The 23243-nt window shown below is 45.3% G+C and overlaps 2 protein-coding genes across 4 annotated transcripts; both read right to left on the bottom strand.

Annotated features, from left to right (window-relative positions):
* Positions 1-479: 479 nt before the first annotated feature.
* LOC139611448 (caspase-7-like) lies at positions 480-5743 on the bottom strand. Of its 2 annotated transcripts, XM_071466144.1 has the most exons (5): positions 5622-5743; positions 4600-4842; positions 2470-2633; positions 2230-2356; positions 613-1061 (listed from the first exon to the last, which is right to left on the bottom strand). In XM_071466144.1, the coding sequence occupies exons 1-5, from the start codon at positions 5629-5631 to the stop codon at positions 748-750; spliced, it is 858 nt and encodes a 285-aa protein (XP_071322245.1). In that variant the 5' UTR covers positions 5632-5743; the 3' UTR covers positions 613-747. The 2 variants fall into 2 exon arrangements, with proteins under 2 accessions (XP_071322244.1, XP_071322245.1); XM_071466143.1 differs by lacking the exon at positions 5622-5743 and having other exon boundaries at positions 480-1061; positions 4600-4905.
* Positions 5744-6519: 776 nt separating this feature from the next.
* Positions 6520-23083, bottom strand: LOC139611447 (transcription factor 7-like 1-B). 2 transcript variants are annotated; one of them, XM_071466142.1, is made up of 12 exons: positions 22124-23083; positions 21923-21992; positions 20336-20472; positions 12247-12324; positions 11078-11195; positions 10776-10857; positions 10610-10666; positions 9887-10003; positions 9626-9791; positions 8680-8787; positions 8521-8569; positions 6520-7499 (listed from the first exon to the last, which is right to left on the bottom strand). In XM_071466142.1, the coding sequence occupies exons 1-12, from the start codon at positions 22298-22300 to the stop codon at positions 6895-6897; spliced, it is 1764 nt and encodes a 587-aa protein (XP_071322243.1). In that variant the 5' UTR covers positions 22301-23083; the 3' UTR covers positions 6520-6894. The 2 variants fall into 2 exon arrangements, with proteins under 2 accessions (XP_071322243.1, XP_071322242.1); XM_071466141.1 differs by having other exon boundaries at positions 10776-10860; positions 22124-22999.
* Between the last annotated feature and the right edge of the window lie 160 nt (positions 23084-23243).

The raw sequence follows: 23243 nt of genomic DNA on the forward strand, positions 1-23243 counted from the left end.
GTTTTCAGTCTACACCTGGCTGACCAGCGCTCCAGGCAGGTGTCGTCTGGGTGCAGCTATGCTAGGAATGATGTGATTTCACCAAACTCAGTGAGCTAAAGTCAGATAGTCACAGTTCCCACACACCCACAGTCCTGAGATCGGGGCTGATTAGGCCACATACATGAAAACACCTGATTGGCTGTGATGTAAACCTTTTACATTCAGATTTAATCAACTTTATGAAATATAACACATTATTAGTGATTACATTAATCAAACAGTGTAATAACATGTTGGCGTTTGCTTTAGCTTTGGTTTCTCCCAGATTCTAATGTGAGTCAGTCAGTCAGTCAGTCAGTCAGTCTGAAACCCAGAGGTGTTGAGTTTATAGTGATATCAGAGAAAAGCAGGGCTTCAGGTTAAAGACTTGTTGTGCAAGTGCAGTGAGTTTCTTTATGCTGCAGGAGTTTGGTGTGTCCCTGCAATAAAAAGACCAAGTAGAACATTATTCTGTGTGTTAAGGTTTTGTTTATTAACATATAAATACATCAGTAATTCAATAAAATGCTACATTTAAAAACACAACAGTCTACCCCAGAGGTATGTACAATAAATGAGAATATTTCAGCCAAAGTTTCCTTGATGACTTGATGGATTTTCCGCAGGAAGTCAGTTTGAGGAAAAGCCAGAGAGGTTTTGTGATTATTTACATTCCTGCTGATAATTACTGTGTTCGTACTTTCAGACACAGTCACGTGCTGCCGCCTAACTGATCGAAGGAGCCCGTGTCCTGACGTTTTCAGAGCCAACCAGTGACGTGGCCGAGAGCCCTGCGGCCCCGCTGTCTTTCCCCGGCTCGGCAAACGGGAACACTTCCCTGGTCAGGCGTGTCAGGAGGCACGGCATTTCCTTCTTCCCACCCAGTTCACGACCTTTGGCCTGGAAGGTGTAGGCCACGCTGTGGGACAGGCGGGTCATCAGGCGGGTCAGCTCCAGGTTGCGGTTTCCTTCTTTCTCTAATAAAGTGCAGAAGGTCTGGAGGAAGACTGACCCCAGTGGGTGCATGAAAGCTCCGTAACCTGAGGGGAGGACGGGGGGAGGAGGGTTCAACAGAGAACAACATCTGACAATTTATTCACTGAACAATCAGCTGATTATCAAAGAAAATAATTGATGATGAAATAATTGTTGGTTGCAGCCTTTCAGCTCTCCTGTGATGGAACGATATGACCTTGCTGGTTTTTGGTTTATTAATTATTCAACACAAAAGTTGACTTAAAACCAGACAACAACTCTCTAGATAACAGGTGGAGGAGCCGTCATACATCTTGTACTGTGTTGTACATTTGTGATTAATTAAATTATGTCGACAGATTTGATATGGAGTAAACCTGTGGTTTGCAGGGTCACCGGGGGTCTGGGCCCCTGGACGGCCTTGTTTATGCTGATATATTTTTGTCCTCTGGGAACTGCTGAAAGATTTGGGAAATTACTGATTGAGATGATCAGAGATCAGAGTCTGTATTTTCTGGTTCTCTCATGTTTACTCTGAACTTGAGACTTAGTGTTTGTGCACCAAACATAACGAATTATCTACAACACACCCTGCAGCTCGACACACTCACTACCCCTGGACGGTTCAGAGATGATTATCTCTCACCACCTCACCTCCGTGTGCAAATGCTTTCATTCAGCATCGTCCTCCTTGTCCTGATAAATGATTAATGATCAAGTGATTATCTGAATCTTTGATCGATTTACTGTGGACTGACCAGAGATTACATAAACTTATTGCGTCAGGCAAATGTTTGTTAATCCACTCATGTGGTTTGGGGAAAGATTCATTTTAAGGAAGTCAGAGTGAAGAGGAACACAGAGTTCATGTGGGTTGATCAGTTTCCCACTGAACAGGAGTCAGAGATGTCTGCTCTTCATTTGTTCTCGGCTACAAAACACATGCAGACAAAACACAAACAAGCCAGAAAACATCTTCATCAGTTGGACAACACATGAGCTGCAAAAACTCTAATTTTTAATTTCCTTTCCTCTAGTTATTCGTTTTGTGTGAAATGTTGAATCACGTGAACAATTGGTGAAAAAATACAATATTTTCCTGGTACAAGTTCCTCTGAATTGTTCCTAAATACTCAGGTACTTTCCACCACTCCGGCTGATGGTTGTTAGAGAGATGAAGTATGACCTGTAGAGGCTGATGAATATTTTTAGAAGTGCAGAACCGGTGTTTACCTGGTGCTGTGGCGTACATCACAGCTGTATCTACAGGAACAGAGGGATGCTGGGAGAAGCTGCACTCGCTGGTGTCATCAGCTGAATCCACCTCCACGCCATCGTCCAGACCGCCTCCCCGACAGGCCTGCAGAGACACACACAGACAACAATATTCATCTACCCATCCCCTCTAACAATAAAATAATTCTCGTATGAATCATTTGTGACTGTTGTTGTCATGGTGACAGTACAGCCTACCTGTACGAGGAACAGTTTGGCCTTTTTCTCCATACATTCATTGTCGAAGAACGAGAAGAGATGAGACAGTCGGACGGGTTTCCCGTCGGCGCCGAACACACAGCCCTCCTCCCCGTGAGACGACAGGACGGCCAGAAAACAATCCTTCACGGGCCGCCGGCTCTCTGCAGCACAGACACACAGCATGCCATCAGTAAATTACACGCTGCTCTCAGTGTTCATGAGTCACAGCGCAGAGAGACGAGGGGAGCGTGTAAAGACACGGTGCAGTCATCAGGCGTGCATGCACCGCTCGTCATTACAGGGAGAGAACATTCAGTCTGGACGTGTTTACTCATGAGGGTGTTAACACAAACCTGCAGCTACAGGAAACATGTTTTTCTCCTCCTGCTGTTGTTTTTCAGAGATCAACGACCGATCAAGAACCTCATCATGTGACCAGTTCCCATATGTTACAGTTTTATCTATTAGTCATAAACAGCTGTAAAACTCCACCTGACCTTTCAGTTTGTTTGATATCTGGTTCACGGTGATTACACAACTGGTCCAGGTGACGGATTAATATCCTGACCATGTGATCGCTCATTTATTCACCTTGGTTCACCTGTCAGTGTATTATTCAGAGGATCGAATGTAGGTTTAGGGATCTTTATGTGGATCTAGTTGTCATTTATCAGAGTTCTCCTGCAGAACTCCCAGTAGAGTACTGGGAGTTCTGCAGGAGAACTGTGATTACATCACCTGTCTTATGTAAAGATAAGGACACAAAAAAACAACAAGTCTGAGACGCTCCCTCGCTTCATTTTCTGTCTGCTCTGTACTGTAAACTGATAAAAATATTCAAAAAATAAATAAAACCCCATAAAAATACACCAGTGTGATGTAGTGGAATAATTTGCTAAATGCTTTTCTCTGGTCCCCCTGACACAGGAAACAGGTGACAAATCAAAGGAAAAGCCACTACATCATATATCTCACTGAGGAGGTTCTCAGGATTTAGTGGTTGATGTGAAGGTTCTAGATGATCTTTAGGTTGTTGAGATGGTTTGGGTGGTAACCGAGAAGATTCAAGAGGTCCTTTAGAAGGTTTGAGGAGTCTTGGAGGTTTTGGTCCTTTAAGAGGTCCCTGAAGTCCCTCAGGAGGTTTCTAGTGGACCTTTAGGTTGTGGGTGTCTTGTGGAGGTTGTAATGGGCCTTTGGGGGATTTTAGGCCCCTAGTTGGTCAAACACGTATGGAAGACTTTATGGTGATATGTTGGAGAGCACTCTCCACCAAATCAGCAACCAAATGAGGGAATGTGTTTTGGAAGAACGCTCTAATGACAAGGAGCACTGAAGATGTTCTGGAAGCTCGTGTGGAGCTTTACATTATTAAGACGCTTTGGTTTCTGTTCCTTTACTATTCGTATTCCAGGGCTGGTGTCCAGCTCTGCTTTCTTGTTCCTCCCATAAGCATATTTGCTCAGTTATCTGGACGACGTTACTAAAGCAAACACATGATTTTTATATAAGTGCATCCTCCAGATCTTTCACTCAGTTAACCCTTTTAGCACCATAATAATAGCCATGTTTATTGAAACACCTGGTCTTTTTTGTCTATTTTTGTCAATAATTGTGTCAAAAAATGCCCTATGTGTAAATAATTTATACCCTTTTTCCAGGAGAAGTAGAACTTTCAAAATCTGTCAAGTATTTACCATTCTTATGTAATTCAATACCTAAAGCTGTGTGTTATGAGAAGAAAAGGACAAAAACGGAATTGAATTTTCTTCAATTTTCTTTTTATAAATTCTTGAAAAGTGCAGATTGAACATTTCTGAGATTGCAAAAATCTAATTCAGGAGGAGTTACGGTAATTTGAAATACACATGCGCCGCGGTGTCACTGGTGACCCCAGTGGTTGGAAAAGGGTTAACTGACCAGATAACTCAGTAAACCTGGTTGAAGGGGAAAATTGACATGCATTCATTATTACTGGTGAAGTGGAGCTCAGGACAAGAAGCAGCTGATACAGAAAATGCATAAAGCCAAGACATATTTGCTCTGCACGGTCCTGGATTATCTGTGTCTCTGCATTGTCTGTATTTTGTGTTTTGCTGTATGTAGGCAGTGCAGTGTGTGTTGTGTTACCTTCCAGAAACAGCTCATAGATTTCATCACTGCACAGGTCGCTGTGGATGTCCACCTTGAAGCCCAGCTTGCTGAGGGTGCGGTGGAGTCTCTTGGCGTCCTTCTTGGCTCCAGGCCTCCTCCCCAGCTTCACGCCCGGGTCAAACTCTGCCACAGACACCAGCACGGCCCTGTTACTCTCCCCTTTGGGATCCATCAGCCCTCTCCACGGCATAGCTCCACTGCTTGTGTCTGTGTCTGACTCTGTGGAAGATGAAGTCTGTGAGTGTCTCTGCTTCACAGACCAGGTCATAACTCTACTTCCACAGCTGTAAAGTTGTAACCACGCCTTCATTCCCACCTGTCTGACTGTGTATGGAGTTTCCTCTTACCCAGGTGAATGACGTGTTGGTGTTACAGCATTACATAATTTTGTATTTTTCCTTCCTGTGCTGGGAAGCAACTACAAGTCGTCCTCACGTGTGTTTCCTCAGATATTTGCTCAGATGAGTCAGTGCTTTTGCTTTGTGTAAAAACTGCAGTCTGTTCATCCAGGTGGTAAAAACAGTCGAACTCCCTTCACTATATTAATTATAGTTTATTTCTGCATTCATTTATTTATCTATTTAAATTTCATTAATTGGTTTATTTAACAGGGACAGTGCACATAAATAAATCCTCCGGTAACTGTCCCTGTACAGGTGTCATCCTGAAAAAACATGACAATATGAGATGAGAATGACAAGTAAGTAACAATAAAAAAATATTAATGTTAGAATTAAAACATGATCCATGGCTCCGTTGTGCTTCATTATCGGGTATGAATGTGACATGCACAGCGATGAAATGGGGAATATTCATGTTAAAAGCTGAATAAATGAAACAGTAGCAGAGAATACACAGACAAACAGCACATAAAAAAAAATCAAGGCCACAATAAAAACATGGAAGTGTTTCATTTCCTTATTTTCAGGTTTATTAACTTTTTCTTGTAGTTTCACTGTGGAAACTGTAAACTGACCTGCTCCACAGAGGTTACCCACCTGCAACCATGCAGTCATTCAGTGGGTCAGGTGTTTTTTAGAGCAGGAACTCTGGGAACTCTGTTCACTTCCTGTTTGTCTCTGGATACCTGAGATACTGAAGGAAACTTAAAAACAGGAGGATTCTCAGGCGGGATCTGTGGTGATTAATAATTCATTCAGTCATCAGAGATAATGAGTGAATGTGAATACATGTCCATCATGTCTGTGTTCAGACCGAAGGCTGACAATAAAGATGGATGTGTGACGTCACCTACAGGTTTCCGCCGCCATCTTGGCATCTTGACTCCGCCCCTTACTCCCAGCTAATCCACAAATGGTTAAAGAGGTGGGGCTTGTGCTGAGCTGACACCTCGGCGCTGTTAGCATCATTAGCACAGCTGGGCGTCCTGCACAGAGGCTAACCCAAGGCCAATTCTTTTGTTGGCTAATTATCTAGTTAATAAGTTACGCTAACAAGCTAGGTACTCCTGCTAATTCGCAAGCAGGCCGACTGTGACGTCTCTCACCCGTCACTCAGAGGACACACCCTCCAAAATATATAGGAATAAATTATAACTATATAAAATATATAGTGTTGTCATGAAGGAGGAAATGATCTGTAGAGACCAGAACAGTTTGTGTACCAGGCTGTAAACATGTTTGTTTCTGCTGTAAAGTTGGACATTTGAACATGGGAGTCTATGGGGACGGACTCACTGCTGGAGCCAGACTCTGGTGGTCATTAGAGGAACTGCAGCTTCTTCACTGCTGAAGCTTCATGTTTCAGCCCCTGAAGTTGATGCTTAGTTCAGACTCCTGAGTTATATATGAGCTTAATCATCTCTGAGTGTTGTCACAGAAAATGTTTCTTCTGGTGGGATCAAACACAAACGAAGACGTTCAGCACAGAGGCAGCTCGTCAGAACTCAGTGAATATTTATTAACACAGAGGAGGAACCAGAAAATAGATGGACACTCATTACTACCAAGTGAGAAAAAGCATTGTGAACAAACAGACCCCTGTGCCACACCTCGCTTTCAATTACAACAAGTTATCATTCATAAAAAGTTATTAGAAAAAGTGACAAAAAAATACAGCGTTTCATGAAGAGATGCAGTCAAATATTGACCAGTTTTCATACTAATATAAAATGTGATACATCTATAAAAAGGTTTAAAAAACAAGGCTTATTTACAGCTTTAAAAAAGAGGTACAAATCACTGAAGTGTGTCGTATACAATTTAATTGTGTTTGTATTAGATTTCATGATCCCACAGTAACGGCAGCTGCTCACAGCTGATTGGTTCTTCGGAGTGAGAACGGCTGCGACTGCAATAAGGCACCGTGAGAGCTCGCTGCTGATTGGTGAGCGGAGGTAGGAGGCGGGACGAGGAAAGGCTGAGAGAGCAGAGGGGGAGGGAGGGGTGAACTCCGGGAGGAGGTAGTGAGGGGTGAGGAGGTGGGGGTGTCAGAGGAGGAGGACGGCGTGGAGGGTCCTGGGGTGACGGTGTTGCGGCTCAGAGGGAGGGGGGTCCTGTGGGGTTTGGTGGTGAGGGACAGCGGCTGCAGCTGCTCAGCGTAGGGCGACGTGTGTCCGCTGTGGCTGTAGGAGTGTGTGTGCTCGGTGTGCGTCGGCGCCGGAGCGGCCGGCGAGGCCAGGGCTGTGGTGGGCGTCGCCGGGGAGTCCAGGGAGGAGGCGGGGCTGGCCTGGGACAGGTGTGTGTGTGTCAGGTGGGACATGGTGTGTGGCTGTGTCAGGTGAGGGCGGGTGTGTGTGTTCGCAGTCTGTGGGTGAGGCTGCGTGAGCAGGGTGTGTGTGTGGGGCGTCTCCTCGGGTCCAGATGGGACGCGAGGTCTCTTCAGCTGCGGGGAGAAATCCTCTGCTGCTGCAGGAGCTGAGGACAGACAAACACACACACACACACACACACGTCAGGTCAGAGGACAGAGATAGTGGAGGGACAGGACACAGGAGGAGGGTGTGTGTATGTTACACAGTGACTGTCCCACATCTCTTACAACAACCCTGTGTGTTCATACGTGAACCTGACCTTTGAACCTGTCTCCTGCACAGGTCTCAGACTGACATGAGATAAACTGTGGCGCCCTCTGGTGGTCGGAGTTACTCAGCTGGTGTTTTCCTCTGCAGGTGAGTGAGTGTTGTGTTTCTCATCATGTTCAGATTTAATATCTGAAGAAGAGACTGAATCATTTATTCAGATCCTGTGTGTTGTGTGTGTTTGGTGTGAATGTGCAGCTCCTTCCTTCATCCATTCTCCTGCAGCACAACAGTCTTCATGCACACTGTTCACTGTCACCATGGCGATGCTGTAGCTGCAGCAGTGTTGTTCTTAAGAACCTTTAGGACACTGACGTGTGTTTAAGATATTTGGTTGTGGAGCATCACACCCTCTGGTTCAGGTTACTGTAGTGGGATGAATTATAAAGCCTGTTTGGTCTGCGAGTAATTTCAACCATAAGATTTGCTTGTTACTGGAATAATAAGTGACCTCAGTCCATAATGGAAATTCATGTTGTTCTGTGATTTCCTTTAGAACAACAGAACACAGGAGAACACCCCAACTGGTAGAATTTCATTAATGAATCCACCAAACTGTAATTTCTTCTTCTGTCTCTCTCAGCCGTACACATCAGCCGGGGAAATATCTTTTAAGAGAAACTCGACACCTGTTTTTATCCTGAACAAGTTTAAAAACTACAGTTGAACCCTGACACACAAACACACACCCGCCACGACTCACACCCTCAAGTTCTTCCCTGGTCACCGACGTCTAACATCTGCCACCTTCAGAGCTGGGATCATACGACTGTGTACATTAATGTGAACATTAGCTTGACGTTAGCTTGACATTAGCGTAGTGAGGAGGCAGAAACGTGTCTCACAAACTGTCTCACCTTCAAGTTGAGTTTCACTCTTCGCCCTCTTCCTCTTCTTCTTTTTACCCTGAACAAAAACAAACACAGTCATTGTGGTTCATCAGCTGTTCCCACACACACATTGTGTACATGTAAATGTGCAACAATCACAGTTGTGTGTCAGCAGGAAGGACTCACATAGTTGTCTCTGGCCGACCAGCCCGGGTACAGCTTCGAGTGGAGGAGTCTCTCTTTACGAGCCAGCTCATAATATTTGGCCTGTTCCTCTTTGGACAGAGAGTGCCACTGTGGAGCAACACAACAACACACAGTTAGCTACACACACCGACAACACAGTCACAAAACCACACACACACTGAGAGGCCAGTTCACCAATATTCAAACATATTAACAGATTCTTATAAAACTCACAGATCAGTTTTATAAACATATATAAAAACTAAATATGACTTTTTTTCTGATTCATTTTTAAACAGTAAAACTTTTATATTTGAACTTTTCCTGGAAATTTTCAAAGTAACTTTCTATATTTTCTGACTTTTTTCTCTGAACGTTTTATTCTTGAAACATTACGACTTAAATCTAAAAATATTTCAGATATTTGTTTTCTTAAAAGTGGCCCTGATGCTGTGTCATATATCAAACCCTGAATAAAACTATTTACTGAAACATGTTAATAATAGTTTGTTCTCATGTGACGAACATGTAAATCATGAGCTTTTAAATCATTCAAACGTTTCATCACAGGAAAACCTGTGATCTCACACACACACACACACACACACATACTTGTACTTCTATCTTTGTGAGGACACTCATTGACATAATGCATTCCCTAGCCCCTTACCCTAACCTTAACCATCACAACTGAGTGCTTAACCCTAACCCTGACCCTAACCTTAACCTTAACCTAAACCTAATTCTAACCATAACTCTAAAACCAAGTCTTAACCCTCAACATGTGATTTGAAGGTGTCTCAAAAAGTGAGGACCGGCCAAAATGTCCTCACTTTCCCAAAATGTCCTCACTCTGTTAGTAAAATACTTTTTTTGGTCCTTACTATGTAGCAAGTACAAGTACACACACACACACACACTCTCTCTCTCTCTCTCTCTCTCTCACCCTCTGTCCCAGTATCTGGTTGATGGTGGCGCTCTCCTTCACTTTGCACTGAGCCACCACTTTGGGCCTCTCCTCCCTCATGTACAACATGAAGGCGTTCAGTGGTTTCTTGATGTGCGGCTTCTTCTCGTCTTCTTTCTCCTGCTGAGCGTCGGCCATCGACTTCCTGCAGGAACACAGATCAATGCAGGCACAGCTCAAACACACAGGAGCTTATTGACACTGAAGAGGAAAACTATCTGGAGGTCTGGATGTTGTTACCCGGGCTGGCTGCTGCATCCAGGCTCCTGCTTCACTCCTGTGGGGACGATGGCTGGGTGGGGGATGGACGACTGGGGGGTCGGCACCAAACGTGGAGAGAAACCACTTGACACCAGACTGCCAAGAAAACACACACACACACACACACACACACACACACACACACACACACACACACACACACACACACACACACACACACACACCAAATGTTTGATATAATACTGCAGATCGTGAACCTGTCACAATAAAACACACAATATTTATATCACCAAACCTATAAAATACATGAAGAAAAATGTCAAAATAAATAATATTTGTACAGAACGGTTCTGAACAAAGTCACAAAGAGGTTTACAGGGAAAACAAGCTGAACAAACAAACAATGAAATCATAAAAATATTAACAACAATGATGAAAATAAGCTGAAATAGCTCAGTGAGAAATTTCAGAGGAAGGTTGAATAAAGATGATGTTGGACTCTCCTCTATAATCACGTCTTTTATTTCAACATTTCAACTCATTTCCAAAGCAGATTCCCAGAGCCCAGGACATAAACTCTGTGGGAGCTGATCCTGGACCTGTGGCAGTGGAGTCACATGAGCGACGCCTGAACTACAGGTCAAAGATTTAACATCTATTTTTTTAAACGGCTAAAAACCAGTTTGCTTCATGTCGTCGAACGTCGTAGCTGGTGGTTAAAAAAGAAACACACACACTCACCTCGACAGCGCAGCAGGTGTGAACCCCCCTGCGATGGGGTACATGGGCTGTCCCTGCCTGCAGACAGGAGGACAAACACACGTCTCATTACCTGGTTCTCCGACAGGTGAGCACTGTTGTGTTTTTCTTTGTGTTTACAGTGTGTGTGTGTGTGTGTTGGACTCACAACCATCCAAGAGGGTGTGGGATCTGAGCCATGCCTCCAGGAGAGACGGGGTAGCAGGCGGCATGAGGGGTCCTCGACATTCCTGCTTCACAGACAGCAGCACAGGGGAGGTTCACACAGGTGTGAGTTAAATTCATCTCTGTGTGTGTGTGTGTGTCTGACTTGTTTTAGTTTTGAGTTAACTCATAATTGTTCAGGAGTATCTGGCAGTCTACAGCTAAAACAAGGTGGTGTTTGTGTTCACAGGTGTAACTGGTGTTTTGAGGATTTGATTGGACGACAGGTGAGACCAGTCTGTTTACCTGTATCAGGAGAGAAGCCCGGTGAGGCCCTCTGAGGGGAGAAGGCCTCCGGGCTGTAGGACAGCAGCGGATGGAGGTGGGACATGTGGGGGTGCTGCACCATGGGCACACTGTTAGACTGGACACAGACAGACACACACACACACACACACACACACACACACACACACACACACACACACACACACACACACACACACACACACACACACAGGTGGTTACTTCGGCGGCAGTGCCGTCATCTGTCCACCTGGTGTCAGGATTCACCAACAAGATTTTAAAAACCTTTTGAACCAATAGAAAGAAATTTAATCTGTGTCACAGTCTATGAGACAGAAAACCAGGAGGGACAAAAAGGCTTCAATTAGTTATTATGTTCATGATGTTGACATTTAAATCAGTATCAGAGAGAAAGAATGAGAAGAACAAATCACAGCAGGGGGGCAACAACGATAACAAACCCTCCACCCTGACAGAGACACCACGTCTGTAAAAACTTAAATTAAATTAAAAACTCTACTGTACATCTACGATTAGATAAGTAAAATGTGGGGAAAAAACTAAAGGAAGTGTATTTAAATGAACTGTGATGACAGTTTCACAATTCTCCAAACATTACACCTTTATAACAAGTAAATGTTTTGGACATTTGATCCTCATGTTGTTTCAGCAACATTCACGTCCAGACACGTCTACACTCAGGTGTCGCTCAGGTGTCACACAGGTGTCAATGTGGCGTTCATCAGCAGATCCACTCAGAGACAATCTAACTTCCTCCAACTGTAAACTGACGCCTTCCCAGTCAGGACAGAGGAGGGCGTTTCACTTCTCAGGCTGCAGAGACTCAGAGATTCGGAGTGTTAAATTCACTGTGCAGACTCGTCCTCAGCTGTTTCACGGTGGCCGTCAGTGGACGAGGTGGAAATGACCCCACGCTCCTGTGAACACGTCTGTCCAGTATTCACAGACCAGGTCGGGGGGAGTGTCCAAAAAGTGTGGACGAGGTTTCACATCAGGATCAATCTCTTTAATCCAACCTGACATCTTATCAAAAAAAAACTAAAAAAAAAAAAAAACGTCCACCTTTTCACTGCAGGTTTTAGATTTTTAGAGACAGGAGCTGTGTGTGTGTGTGTGTGTGTGTGTGTGTGTGTGTGTGTAGGTTTTACCAGGTGTGTAGGAGTAGCAGAGTCTCTGATTGCTGATCTTCCAGGGACGTCGAGCAGAGGCCACTGAAACGGCAGATACTGTGGAGAGAGAGAGAGGGGCGATCAACCAGCCGCTCTACAAACACACACTTAAAAAAAAAAAAGCTTGTGTGACCTGAAGACACAGGTACAGGTACTTCACAGGTGCTCTCTGAATAAAAGGTGTAATAAAGTTTTGATATTGTACAGAATTAATGCAGAGCCTCATGTGTCATAAAGGTGTGTGTCTGTGCCATCGAGCTAAACCAAAAAAACATCAGTATCTGTATGTGTTGGCCGGTAAGTGGCAAAGTGCAGCGTCAAACGGGTTCATCTTTACACTGCTACCTTCCCACTCTTCCTGGTCACAAATGAATCAGTATCAGCTACTAATCTTAGAGTCTTCAGAAGATCAGGATCTTTTAAAGATCAGGCTCAAAAATCCTGCAACAGTACAAACAGACTGGATGATAAAAGTGTGTCTACAGGTTGGACTCTGTTCGGCCTGTCTCCACCTGCTGTCTGCAGAAGCAGCAGGAGCAGATGCATTAGTGGAAGTCTCTGCTCTGCCTTTGATAAAACTGATTATCAAAGTGGACGTTGGTGATTTTTTGGTTGAAGCGTCTCCTACTTCATCGATGTCATGACCTGTATTCATCTGAATATGCATATTGACGACAGCCTGGCAGGAGACGCAGGTCTTTATTATTCATGCTCAAGTATAAAAGATAAAGAAAGAAAAATCAATAACCCCCCCACACACACGCAGACACCTCCGCCCCGCCATCACCCAGCTCTACGTCAGCAGCAAACTGTGAAACATCCGAGTGAGCAGGATGCTGTGGTTATTATCTCTGATACCAGGTGAGATAACACGGTTCAGGACTGTTCATCTCCACATGTTTACATTCTTTCTGCTGTTCAGCGGTCACACAAAGACACGCCTTGGTAGAAGAGTGCGCGCGTGCGCGCGCACGCGCACACACACACACACACACACACACGGCTTCAACAGGAGTAAGAATAAAAGATCTGGAGCTGAGGGTCAAATGGAGAAATCAAACCACAGAAACAGATCCAGTGTTTGCTTCGTGTCTGTGGAAGCTCTGGATCTTCCGTCGCACAAAGAAAAGAGTCCAGAGAGTTTCCCTTCGCCCTGCCCCCATCCCCCGCACATGTACACCCCATCAGCCCCCACACGGCCAGGGTCCCACTGCTGACCGAGCTGTGTGAAAACAGGGAACCCCCTCCTCTCAGACCCAGACAGACCCCACAGAAGAAAAAGAAAAGAGGCCTTTGGTGCTCGTTCAACTGTGAGTGACGTCAACAGACTCACAACCGTGACCTCTGACCCCAAACAAGAGGAGAGACTCTCCTCCTCCTCCTGCAGCAGTGTTTTCATTGTCACTTATCCATGACTATTATAATCTTCTCCTTCTTAATAAATCACTTCACCACAACCTGCAGACCTTATGAGCAGTGAACTGTGAAGCAGCTGTTACAGGATGAGAAAGTCACCATCACACATAAAAACGCCTCAGAAAATACCCTGGTGACCTCAGAGTGATGTCATCAGGGTTATCTCTTCCCCACAGTGACCATCAGGTTCTTGGTCTCCTCTGAGACCGGGACCGTTCTCCCTGGTGTCTCAGTTAGACCCGGTCCAGTTCTAGAGTAGTCCTGGTTGTTCTAGAGGAGTCCTGGTTGTTCCAGACTTCTTCATATCAGAACAGTCCTGTCTCTGAGCTCCTTCCTCATAGTTTCTGCTCTGATCTGCATCGTCAGCTGTGAGAGGTGTGTGTCCCATCAGCTGATTTACCACAGGCGGACTCTGATCAAGCTGCGGGAACATGACGAGATGATCCAGAGAAATGGAGGAACCTGAGCTAAATTTCAAGTGTCACAGCAGAGTGTCTGAATACTTTTGTCAATGTGATATTTCACTTTTTTCTTTTTAATTAATTTGCTAAAGTTTCTAAAACTGTGTTTCCACTTCATCATTACGGAAACTGAGTCCAGATTAACGATGGAAAAATGAACTTTTCTGATTTTATCATGAGGTCTGAAAACTTTCTGAACGCTCTGTGAATGCACTGATTGCTTAACAGGGAAATAATAAACATCCTCAGTCAGCACAACAAGGAACCAAGCAGCCACCATGTTGAATGTGAAACTCTTATCTCACTGTCTTCAGACATGCACGCCACACCTCCCCCTACTGCTGCATACAACCCCAGGACATCTGTGGATCCTGCCGGGGTGTACACACAAGCATGGCACTGTCCACATATAAGCACGCGCACACGCACGCGCACACACACACTCGCACACACGCACACACACACACACGCACACACACACACACACACACACACACACACACACACACACACACACACACACACACACACACACACACACACACACACACACACACACACACACAAATCCTGTTCTCTAGAAATACAAATAAAGCAACTCCACAACGAATCCCGCCCCCCATTCAGAGGCCCGAGGAAGCTCTGGCTGAGAGTGCTAACTGGATCCAGCTGTTGGAAATACCAGGAAAATCAATGTGCACAGTCTCTCTCACACACACACACACACACACACACATACACACACACACACACACACACACTCCTGCACAATCACTCTATTACAGGGGGAAGCATAAAATCACTGTGTGACTAGAGGCAGAAGTTATTAGACTTACTGCTGTTTATGAAACACTGTGCACACACACACAGGCACACACACAGACACACACACAGACACACACACAGACACACACACACACACACACACAGCTCATATTCAAGACGCAGGACTGGATCAGGCCACTACACAGTAACAGATGTGAAAAGAGCCCATTATTAGAAATCAGCTGAAGCTCTGACTCAACTGAATCGAAATTCTTTGAGCAGATTGATCTAATTTATTGTTAATTAGGACGATTTAAACCACATAAATTGAATTATGGTTCTTCCTGGCTTCCAGCAAAGAGTTCCTTCTTATTTCTTTGTTCCCATGAAACCACGGTTTCCTCTTAATAATTGAAAAGTGTGACTGAGCTATCATATCAGAGACGGTCATAAAATAACACCTAAAGGAGTCGTCTCGTTAATGTCAAGTTGTTTTGCAGCTGGATTTCAGACCTTAAAGCTAAAGATCCTCTGATGAAGATCAGCTGTTTCACCTCGTTCAGGCCCACATGATGTTTTTATAATAAAGAGACATGATGAGTGAAATAATCAGTCGACACCATGACTTGAGTGTTTCTACCTTGAACCAATGACAGTCTCATAAAAACAGATTCAGGGATTCATATGTCATAGAACCTCAGGAACCAATCCTGTCAACTTGTGGGGACGGGGGGCGGGGCTAAATACACCTGAAACCTTGTCAGTACAGAGAGCCAGAGTTAGCATTAGCACAACTACTAACACTGTGTCAGCCACTGCCAGTTACAAGCTAACAAACAACATAAACAAATAAAAGATGCTAACTACGCTAACGGTTCTGATCCGTCTGCTAGTCTCTGATTCTGGTCTCAACAGACTCCTCATCTGAGTCTTGGTCTGACTGAGGCTCCAACATGAGGCTGAGTCTCTGATGTTTCCTCCTCTAACATCTTCATCCTCTCTGCTCTTTCACCTGGACACCTGGAGCCAGCAGGTGGTGGGCGGGGCCAAGGCCTGATCCAGGTGTCTCAACCAGGAAGTCAGAGTAGATGACCTTCAGACCAGTTTTTATGTGAAAACATGTTCAACTAAATATGAATCAGAGCAGAGGATTTTTTACAGAGCTGAAAACACATCTGGAGGAAGTTTAAAGTTGAATAAATGCAGGAAACATCATATTGTAAGTCACAAAAAGCACCATATATATAACTGTTATCATAAATATCCTGTTACAAACAACATGTGCTGGGGCTTTGTTATGATGTCGAGCCTGAGTGTTAATGTGTGTGTGTGTGTGTGTGTGTGTGTGTGTGTGTGTGTGTGTGTGTGTGTGTGTGTGTGTGTCTGCATGTATATACGAGCATGTGTGTAGGAGGCTGTTGTTTCAGACGGGTCATCCTCCTGGTATTTTAAGACTTTGGAGACAATGTCGAGTAAACAGAGGAATTCTGGGATTGTCCAGCCTGCTGAAAGGAACCAACTTTACCTAAACAAGCACTGCCACATACACACACACACACACACACACACACACACACACACACACACACACACACACACACACACACACAGGCATGAACACAGATGGTCGGCTTTGTCGACATCAACCTTTTTACCAGTGAAAATAAAGCGAGGGGCTGATCAACACACACACACCAGTTAGCTTATCTCTCCTCAGTCCTCCACCTGCCATTCACTGCTGCTCAGGTGTGACACTGGTATGAAAGCTGGTGGGTGTGTGTGTGTGTGTGTGTGTGTATATATATGCATGACTGATTTAAAAAGTCAGCAAAGCTTTGAGCCAACCAGGACTTCTTCCTCATGTAGAAGGCACAGTTACACCTGAGTGGTGGATCCTGTTCCACCTGAGTTCAATCCCAAACTGTTCTGAACCGAAAAAACTAACCTAGAAGGTCACGACCCCTGATAAATCAGCTGAACTGGTTGCAAACTCATCTTCATATTATTGAAATATTTCATAAAGAAACAAACAACAGTTTGACTCTGACTGAGCTGTGACAGAAAACTCAGCATCTTCCAGCTCCATGTTTGTCTTCTCTTCTTTCTTAGTGTTCAAAGTAGAACTGGACAAAGTAAATCTGCCTCTCTCTCCTTTTGTTAACGCTGCTGACGACGTGAGTCTTGTTTGAATACAAATGAGCCGCTAAACCATCTGTGGAGGTGAAATCTATTCATCTATCTCACTGCTGATATCTGCTGCAGGCCTAAAGTGTAGACTATAGTCATGAGTCATGGGGTAAGTAACTCGAGCCACAACAAACTGCAACAGACATGTGTTGTGCAGACATGTTCGTTAGGTTTTTGTTTCCTGGAAGCCTTTTGTAAAATAGTTTGTTTTTTTTGTGCAACTTGCCAAATTTGAATTGAATCTGGCTGCATTGCCTACATTCAGTTGCGTCGTCTGAGTTTGGTTGCATTGTTTTTTGCTGCATGTGCGTTGTCAAACTGGTGAAGATGTTTTTTCCACGTGCTTGTGTTTCGGTCTGAACGTGTTGCTCTAAGCTGCAGCTTGAACAAACAACAAGAATTAGGAACATGAGCGTTTGATCATGACTGATGTGAGCAGCAGTGTGCATGGTGCAGCTCTGCACTTTACAGGGGAGAGAAAGGTGAGGAGCAGACGGGAGGCAGGTGGGGGAGGTTGGGAGGTTGGGAGATCAGCTAGCAGACAGGTTGTCTCTGCACGCTGCCCTCTGCTTCCTGCCTGAGGTACATGAGTACAGTAAACAGCCTGTATTATGGTTCAGGTAGCGTCCAGCTAACGATAGCTTGTTTACCTTGACTTGCCTTCAGACTGGCAGGCTCATCTCCTCCTCCTCTCTCTCTCATAAACACACCTCACACTCTCACTGAGCAGGACACAAGGTCTCCACTGTGTAAAGAGAAATGTGAGGGAGGAGCGCAGCAGAGGGAGAGCAGGAATAACTGTGTTGTCTCAAGGCAACATGCAGCCTGAGCACAAACAATCAGTCAGTCAGACACAGTCGAAGCGTGTGTGTGTGTGTGTGTGTGTGTGTGTGTGTGTGTGTGTGTGTGTGTGTGTGTGTGTGTGTGTGTGTGTCTGCAGAAGCCACAGGCAGTTTGTTAGGTATAATGAGATGTAACGACCCCCCTGTGGATCCATGCATTAGGACCATTCAGACCCTGCTAATGACAACAATGGCCCACAAACACAGGGGGAGGGCGTTACAAAGCTGAGGAATGCAGGTGTTTGTGTGAGTGGGCTCGGCTGTGTGTTTAGTTGACATGTGCGTCTGGGTTAAATCCGCAGAGGAAAGATTTTCAAAACAAACCAGAGAGGGAGAAGAAATCACAAATCTGTGTCACTGGGCGATCAAACCTCTAAATCTGAGCCGAGGTGCTGCTCTGTCTGATCTGTCCTGAAAACAGCCAGCACATACGCATTTAACAAATGGGAACTAAAACTATTATGTAGTTCTAAGTGGATATAAGTTTATTTTTGTATCTGTGCTCCTGCAGTGGACACTCATAAGTGGAGGCTGCTGTATAAACAGATAATGGATGATAATATAATAAAACACAGCAGGAATAATATAAAATGGGGTTTTTTTTATATAAGAGAGCCTCTGAGCATTTTTTCTAATATCGCGCTGCATATAATCTAATCTTGTTTTACAGTCATACTGAGAAAAGATATGAGTGAATCTATTTTCAGGACCAGTTGCAGAACAACATGGACACAACCAGCCGGGAGCATGGAGAGTCACAAACACCCCGACACACAGCCAGAAAGTTTGACCAGCAACTATGAAAGACAGACTCTAAATCCATCTCTCTCGTGTATTTCAGCTGTTGTTTAGCTGTTGAACACAAACTTAATAAATTCAATTTTGCAATATGAAGTCCAAATGATGCATGACAGGAATAAAATTCAGAGACACTTGAGCCAGGACACGGGGCGAACAACTTTACCTCTTTAAACTGTCGACTGTCGAGCACAACCTCCTGCCTCAGGCAATACATCCTCAAATGCCCATTGCACTAATATTTAGCTTGAAATAGTCTTAAATTCCTCACTCTGCCACAAGGCAATGAGCAGCCATGAGTGTTAGTGTATTAAACCATCACCCAGTATCCCTATAATCCAAGCTGGGCCTCCATAAAGCTGTGGGGACTGGGAAATTGGGCAACACACTGTCAAACCCTGCTGTGCAACTTCCAGCTAAAGCAGCTAATCTGCTGCACAGCACCGGCCATGATGTGAGCTCATTCCTGCTGCAGGAGACAGACTGTGTCCAGGCCTGTCTCACCCTGTCCCATCACACACCGCCTTATCATAACAGGCTGCTGGCAGCCCACACACACACACACACACACACACACACACACACACACACACACACACACACACACACACACACACACACACACACACACACACACACACACACACACACACACAGAGCAAACCAAATGCAAGTGCACAAAAGACAGCTTTCAAGACAATGATGAGTCAGAGGTATCCAGGTCTCAATGTGAAAAACAATGATATCTTTACAATGTGAAGCAGCTCGAACCTGTTGCCGTCTGCTGGGTGAGTCAGGGTTTGAGTTACGCCTGTGGAGGGTTTGTCTGTTTGACGTCATCCAAATTAATCCCTTCTCACAGAATGCTTTAGGCCTGCAAATAACTATTACTCATTTGGGTTTGTTTGTTTTTTTTTTTTCAAATGTTAAAAATGCCCATCAAAATTTGGAGGAGGGGGTCAGGGCTTTACTCCCCGCTGCTCTGCTGCCTCATCTTGACCTTCACAGACAACAATGCAGAAAGAAACTAGTTTTGTTCTTTTGATGCAACTACCGAGTATTTTCATAATTGATTACTCTGCTGATTGTTTTCTACATTCATGGATTAATCTTTAAGTCTATGAATCTTCATGAAATGGTTGAAAATGTCCCTGATTCTCAGACTCAGAGGTGACGCCTCCAAATTGTTCAACCAGTAGTTAAATATTATGTTAGATATTAGTTAGTTAGATATTCAGTTCAGGGCAGACAGACAGAGAAAAGCAGCAAATCCTCAGACTAACTGCTGGAACAGCTGCTGATGAGCTTCTGTCCATCTCCTCGTCAGTTTGATGCTTCAGTTCTATCTCCTGCCTCTTTATTAGCTGACAAGAATGCAGCATTTCTGACAAACACACCTGTAACATATATATATATATATACACCTGCTGGATGAGTGTGCTCCATTTGAGTCACCTAAACTCCCCACCGGGCGGTGCAGTCAACAGTAAACGAATATCATCAAGACAGATGCAACCACAAGGCCAATAAACCTGAGTGCAACCAGATCAATTGCCCCCATGATGCTCTGCTGATGTGCGTGTGTGTGTGCTGTCTTACCGTGCGGGCACTTGGCGTGAGGGCTCCGTTGGTGAGGTAGGGACTACAGAGGTTCCCGAGGTCTGGGATCATGAAGAAAGGATATCCAACATACGGCGAGGGCTGGAAGAGAGCGCCATCCTGCTGCCGCCGCAGCGCTGAGGGACGAGTCCAACATCAGAGTCTTAATCAAAGGATCAATCTGACTGATTTTACACATAAAGATCAGATGATAACATCATCAGGTGCGTTTTCAATCTGAAGTTGAGCTTGAAGCTCAAACTATGAACTCGGAACACAGAGTTTTAAAGATGGCGGCTTTTACAGGCAGAGAAGATGCTGCTCAGATGTTTTACCATCAATTCATCTTCACTTTAGTCTCTGACATGTCAAAGTGAGTCACATTTTGCTTGAATTATGACTGTGTGAAATAAGATTATTAAAACAGTTGCAGCTCTGACTGGAATGGGGGACCAAACGTTTTTGAAGCTTGAGTCATATAAAAATGTAAACGTGAGAACATCTCTTTCTCCGCTGCTTCATGTTAATTGTTCTTTGACCTGAGATTCGTTGCCAGGTTTTTTCGAGAGTAGAAAGTGGTGAAAGACACTAAAATAAAAAGTTAAGACTGAATTTGTAACACAAGAAAAGGAGCCAAACAAAGACCTGGACACAGATGTGCATCCTGCTTTATTTGTCGTTAGGACGATTGTTACTGGTGATGTAAATATCTACAGCTACAGTTTTTTAAAACTGGAGATATGACAGCTTGCAGACCCTTTGTGTAGCAGCTCAGTCTGTCTGTTCCTGACCAATGAATTTTCAGCGTCTTCCTGCAGATTGCTTCAGGTATTTCAGTCTGACCTGTTCACAGAGCAGGTTTAACATCCACCCAGTGATGTTCAGGTCCCGACCGGCGGGGGGCGGGGCTGGGGGGGGCGGTTCCAGAAGCTCCAGCTAGTTTCATTGTGGATTTTTTGGTCTGTTTGGATCATTGTCCTGTTGTAGAAACCAGCCTCAGTCTTTCCTGACTGACTGCAGGACGTGTGCCTCTGAACCTGATGAGATGTCCTGGAATCTCTCCAGGTTCTATATCAATACTGTGAAAGTATCAAAGCCTCAGTCCACAGAGAAATGCACACAGCCTGTATTCAGACACTGAGCCTTAAAACCAGCCGTCAGGACTTCTGGAACTTTGTGATGTCACAACAAAGCAGTCCCCGCCCTCAGTCACGCCCAAGCCCCGCCCACCTGGACCCATCATCCAACCTTGCAGGATTTGGTGTCTCTGAGTGTTTACCTGAATATTTTGCTATATTTTTATAAGGTCACTTAGAAAACTAGTAACAGCAGGTCAGTCAGCCAATCAGAGGAGAGGCCCTGAGCCTGAGCCTCTCCTCTGATTGGCTGACTGACCTGTTGTTACCAGAGCTCCAGAGAGAAGCCTGAGAGAGGAGATGTGAAACTACACTGAGATGGTTTTTGGTTCTTACAACCACAAATATATCTTCTGATGGAGATCAACACTTCAGATAAAACAGGGAGAGTGTAAAATATGGAGCTTTCCGGGGAAAAGGTGGCGGGAGATAAACCAGTGAGGGTGCATACCTTCTTCAAACAGCTGACTGTGCCTGGCCCTGCTCTCCAAATCTGGATTGGGCTTGGGGCGTCTGTCTGCCTGCACGTAAACCACACACAGACACACAAATGTAAACAAAGCCAGACGAGCATTGTGGAGCAGACACACACACACACACACACACACACACAGGAGAAAAGTTGATTTCTGGCCCCGGTCACCAAACTCACCTCCGAGTCCGAGCTGCTGTTGGTCTCGGACTCGTTGACCAGGGAGGACTTGACGTCGTCCAGGTCCCTCTCCGCGGACACATTCCTCTTCTCCTCCTGCTCCCCTTCGTCTTTGAAGGCGATCAGCTCGTCGCTGGCTCCCAGGTCGTCCCCGTCTCCGCCGTTTAGCTGCGGCATGTTCGGACGTTAGCTGCAACAGCTAACGTTACAGGTTGAGTTGTCAGACCTAACTTACAGTTTGTAGAAAAAAACAGCCCACAACACTGGGAAACTTCTCAGGAACCCCGGAGCTAACGCTGGCCGTGTGCGGAAGGCATCACAACAAGTGTTAGGGTGTAGTTGAGCCGTGTTCTCGTCTTTTAACGTCTAAAAACAAACCGCGACGAGCTAACGGGCTAGCTAGCTGCCTGCTGCGTTCACGGACGCTTCAGCTTCTGGCGTCGAAATTCCTGAGGTGTGGAAATCCTCCTTCAGCTCGGCTTCACCAAGACAAGGGTCCATGAAATGTAGTGCACTGACAAGAAAAGCTCCGAACGCGTGGAAAACGATAATAAATCACTCACAACCCGCTCGGTGCCGGTGGCATCGTGAGAACCGAGCGCCGTGTCCGTCCGCCCCGACTGAAAAGTTTACGTCCTCTTCAGTGCAGTTTCTCCGGCGGAAAAAGTCGAGGCCACTTTTCGGTTCAGTCCCTACATCGTCGGTCCAGTTTGAAACGTGCATAATCCCCAACAAGCTGCTTTAAAGCGGCCGTTTCCGCATTTCTCCGTCTTTGCTGAATCTGGAGGTTTGTGGAGGCTTGTGGCGGAGGCGTGGGAAACAGACGGGCTGCTCCGGTGCTGCTGAGGCGGACTGCAAGGACAAGACTGCCGGAGCGCGCTGAGGGGGGGGGCCGGGGATCTTCACAGACCCCGGATCAGTTCAGACGACTCCTCTCCGGGGGGCCGCCGCCTGCTGAACCGATCCCTGACCAGGCAACAACAGGTTGATCCATTTGTTTGCTGAGGCACAAAGAGGAGGGAGGAGGAGTTAGATGGAGGGGGGGGGCGAGTTCAGAGCTTAAAGGAGCAGTTCGACTCTTTTCTGACCCGAGGAGGAAACAAGTGACACTGATACTCGC

This window comes from Trachinotus anak, unplaced genomic scaffold (genome assembly GCF_046630095.1).
Source record: "Trachinotus anak isolate AG129_WGS33_773 ecotype Australia unplaced genomic scaffold, CSIRO_AGI_Tana_v1 ptg000028l, whole genome shotgun sequence".
Lineage (NCBI taxonomy): Eukaryota > Metazoa > Chordata > Actinopteri > Carangiformes > Carangidae > Trachinotus > Trachinotus anak.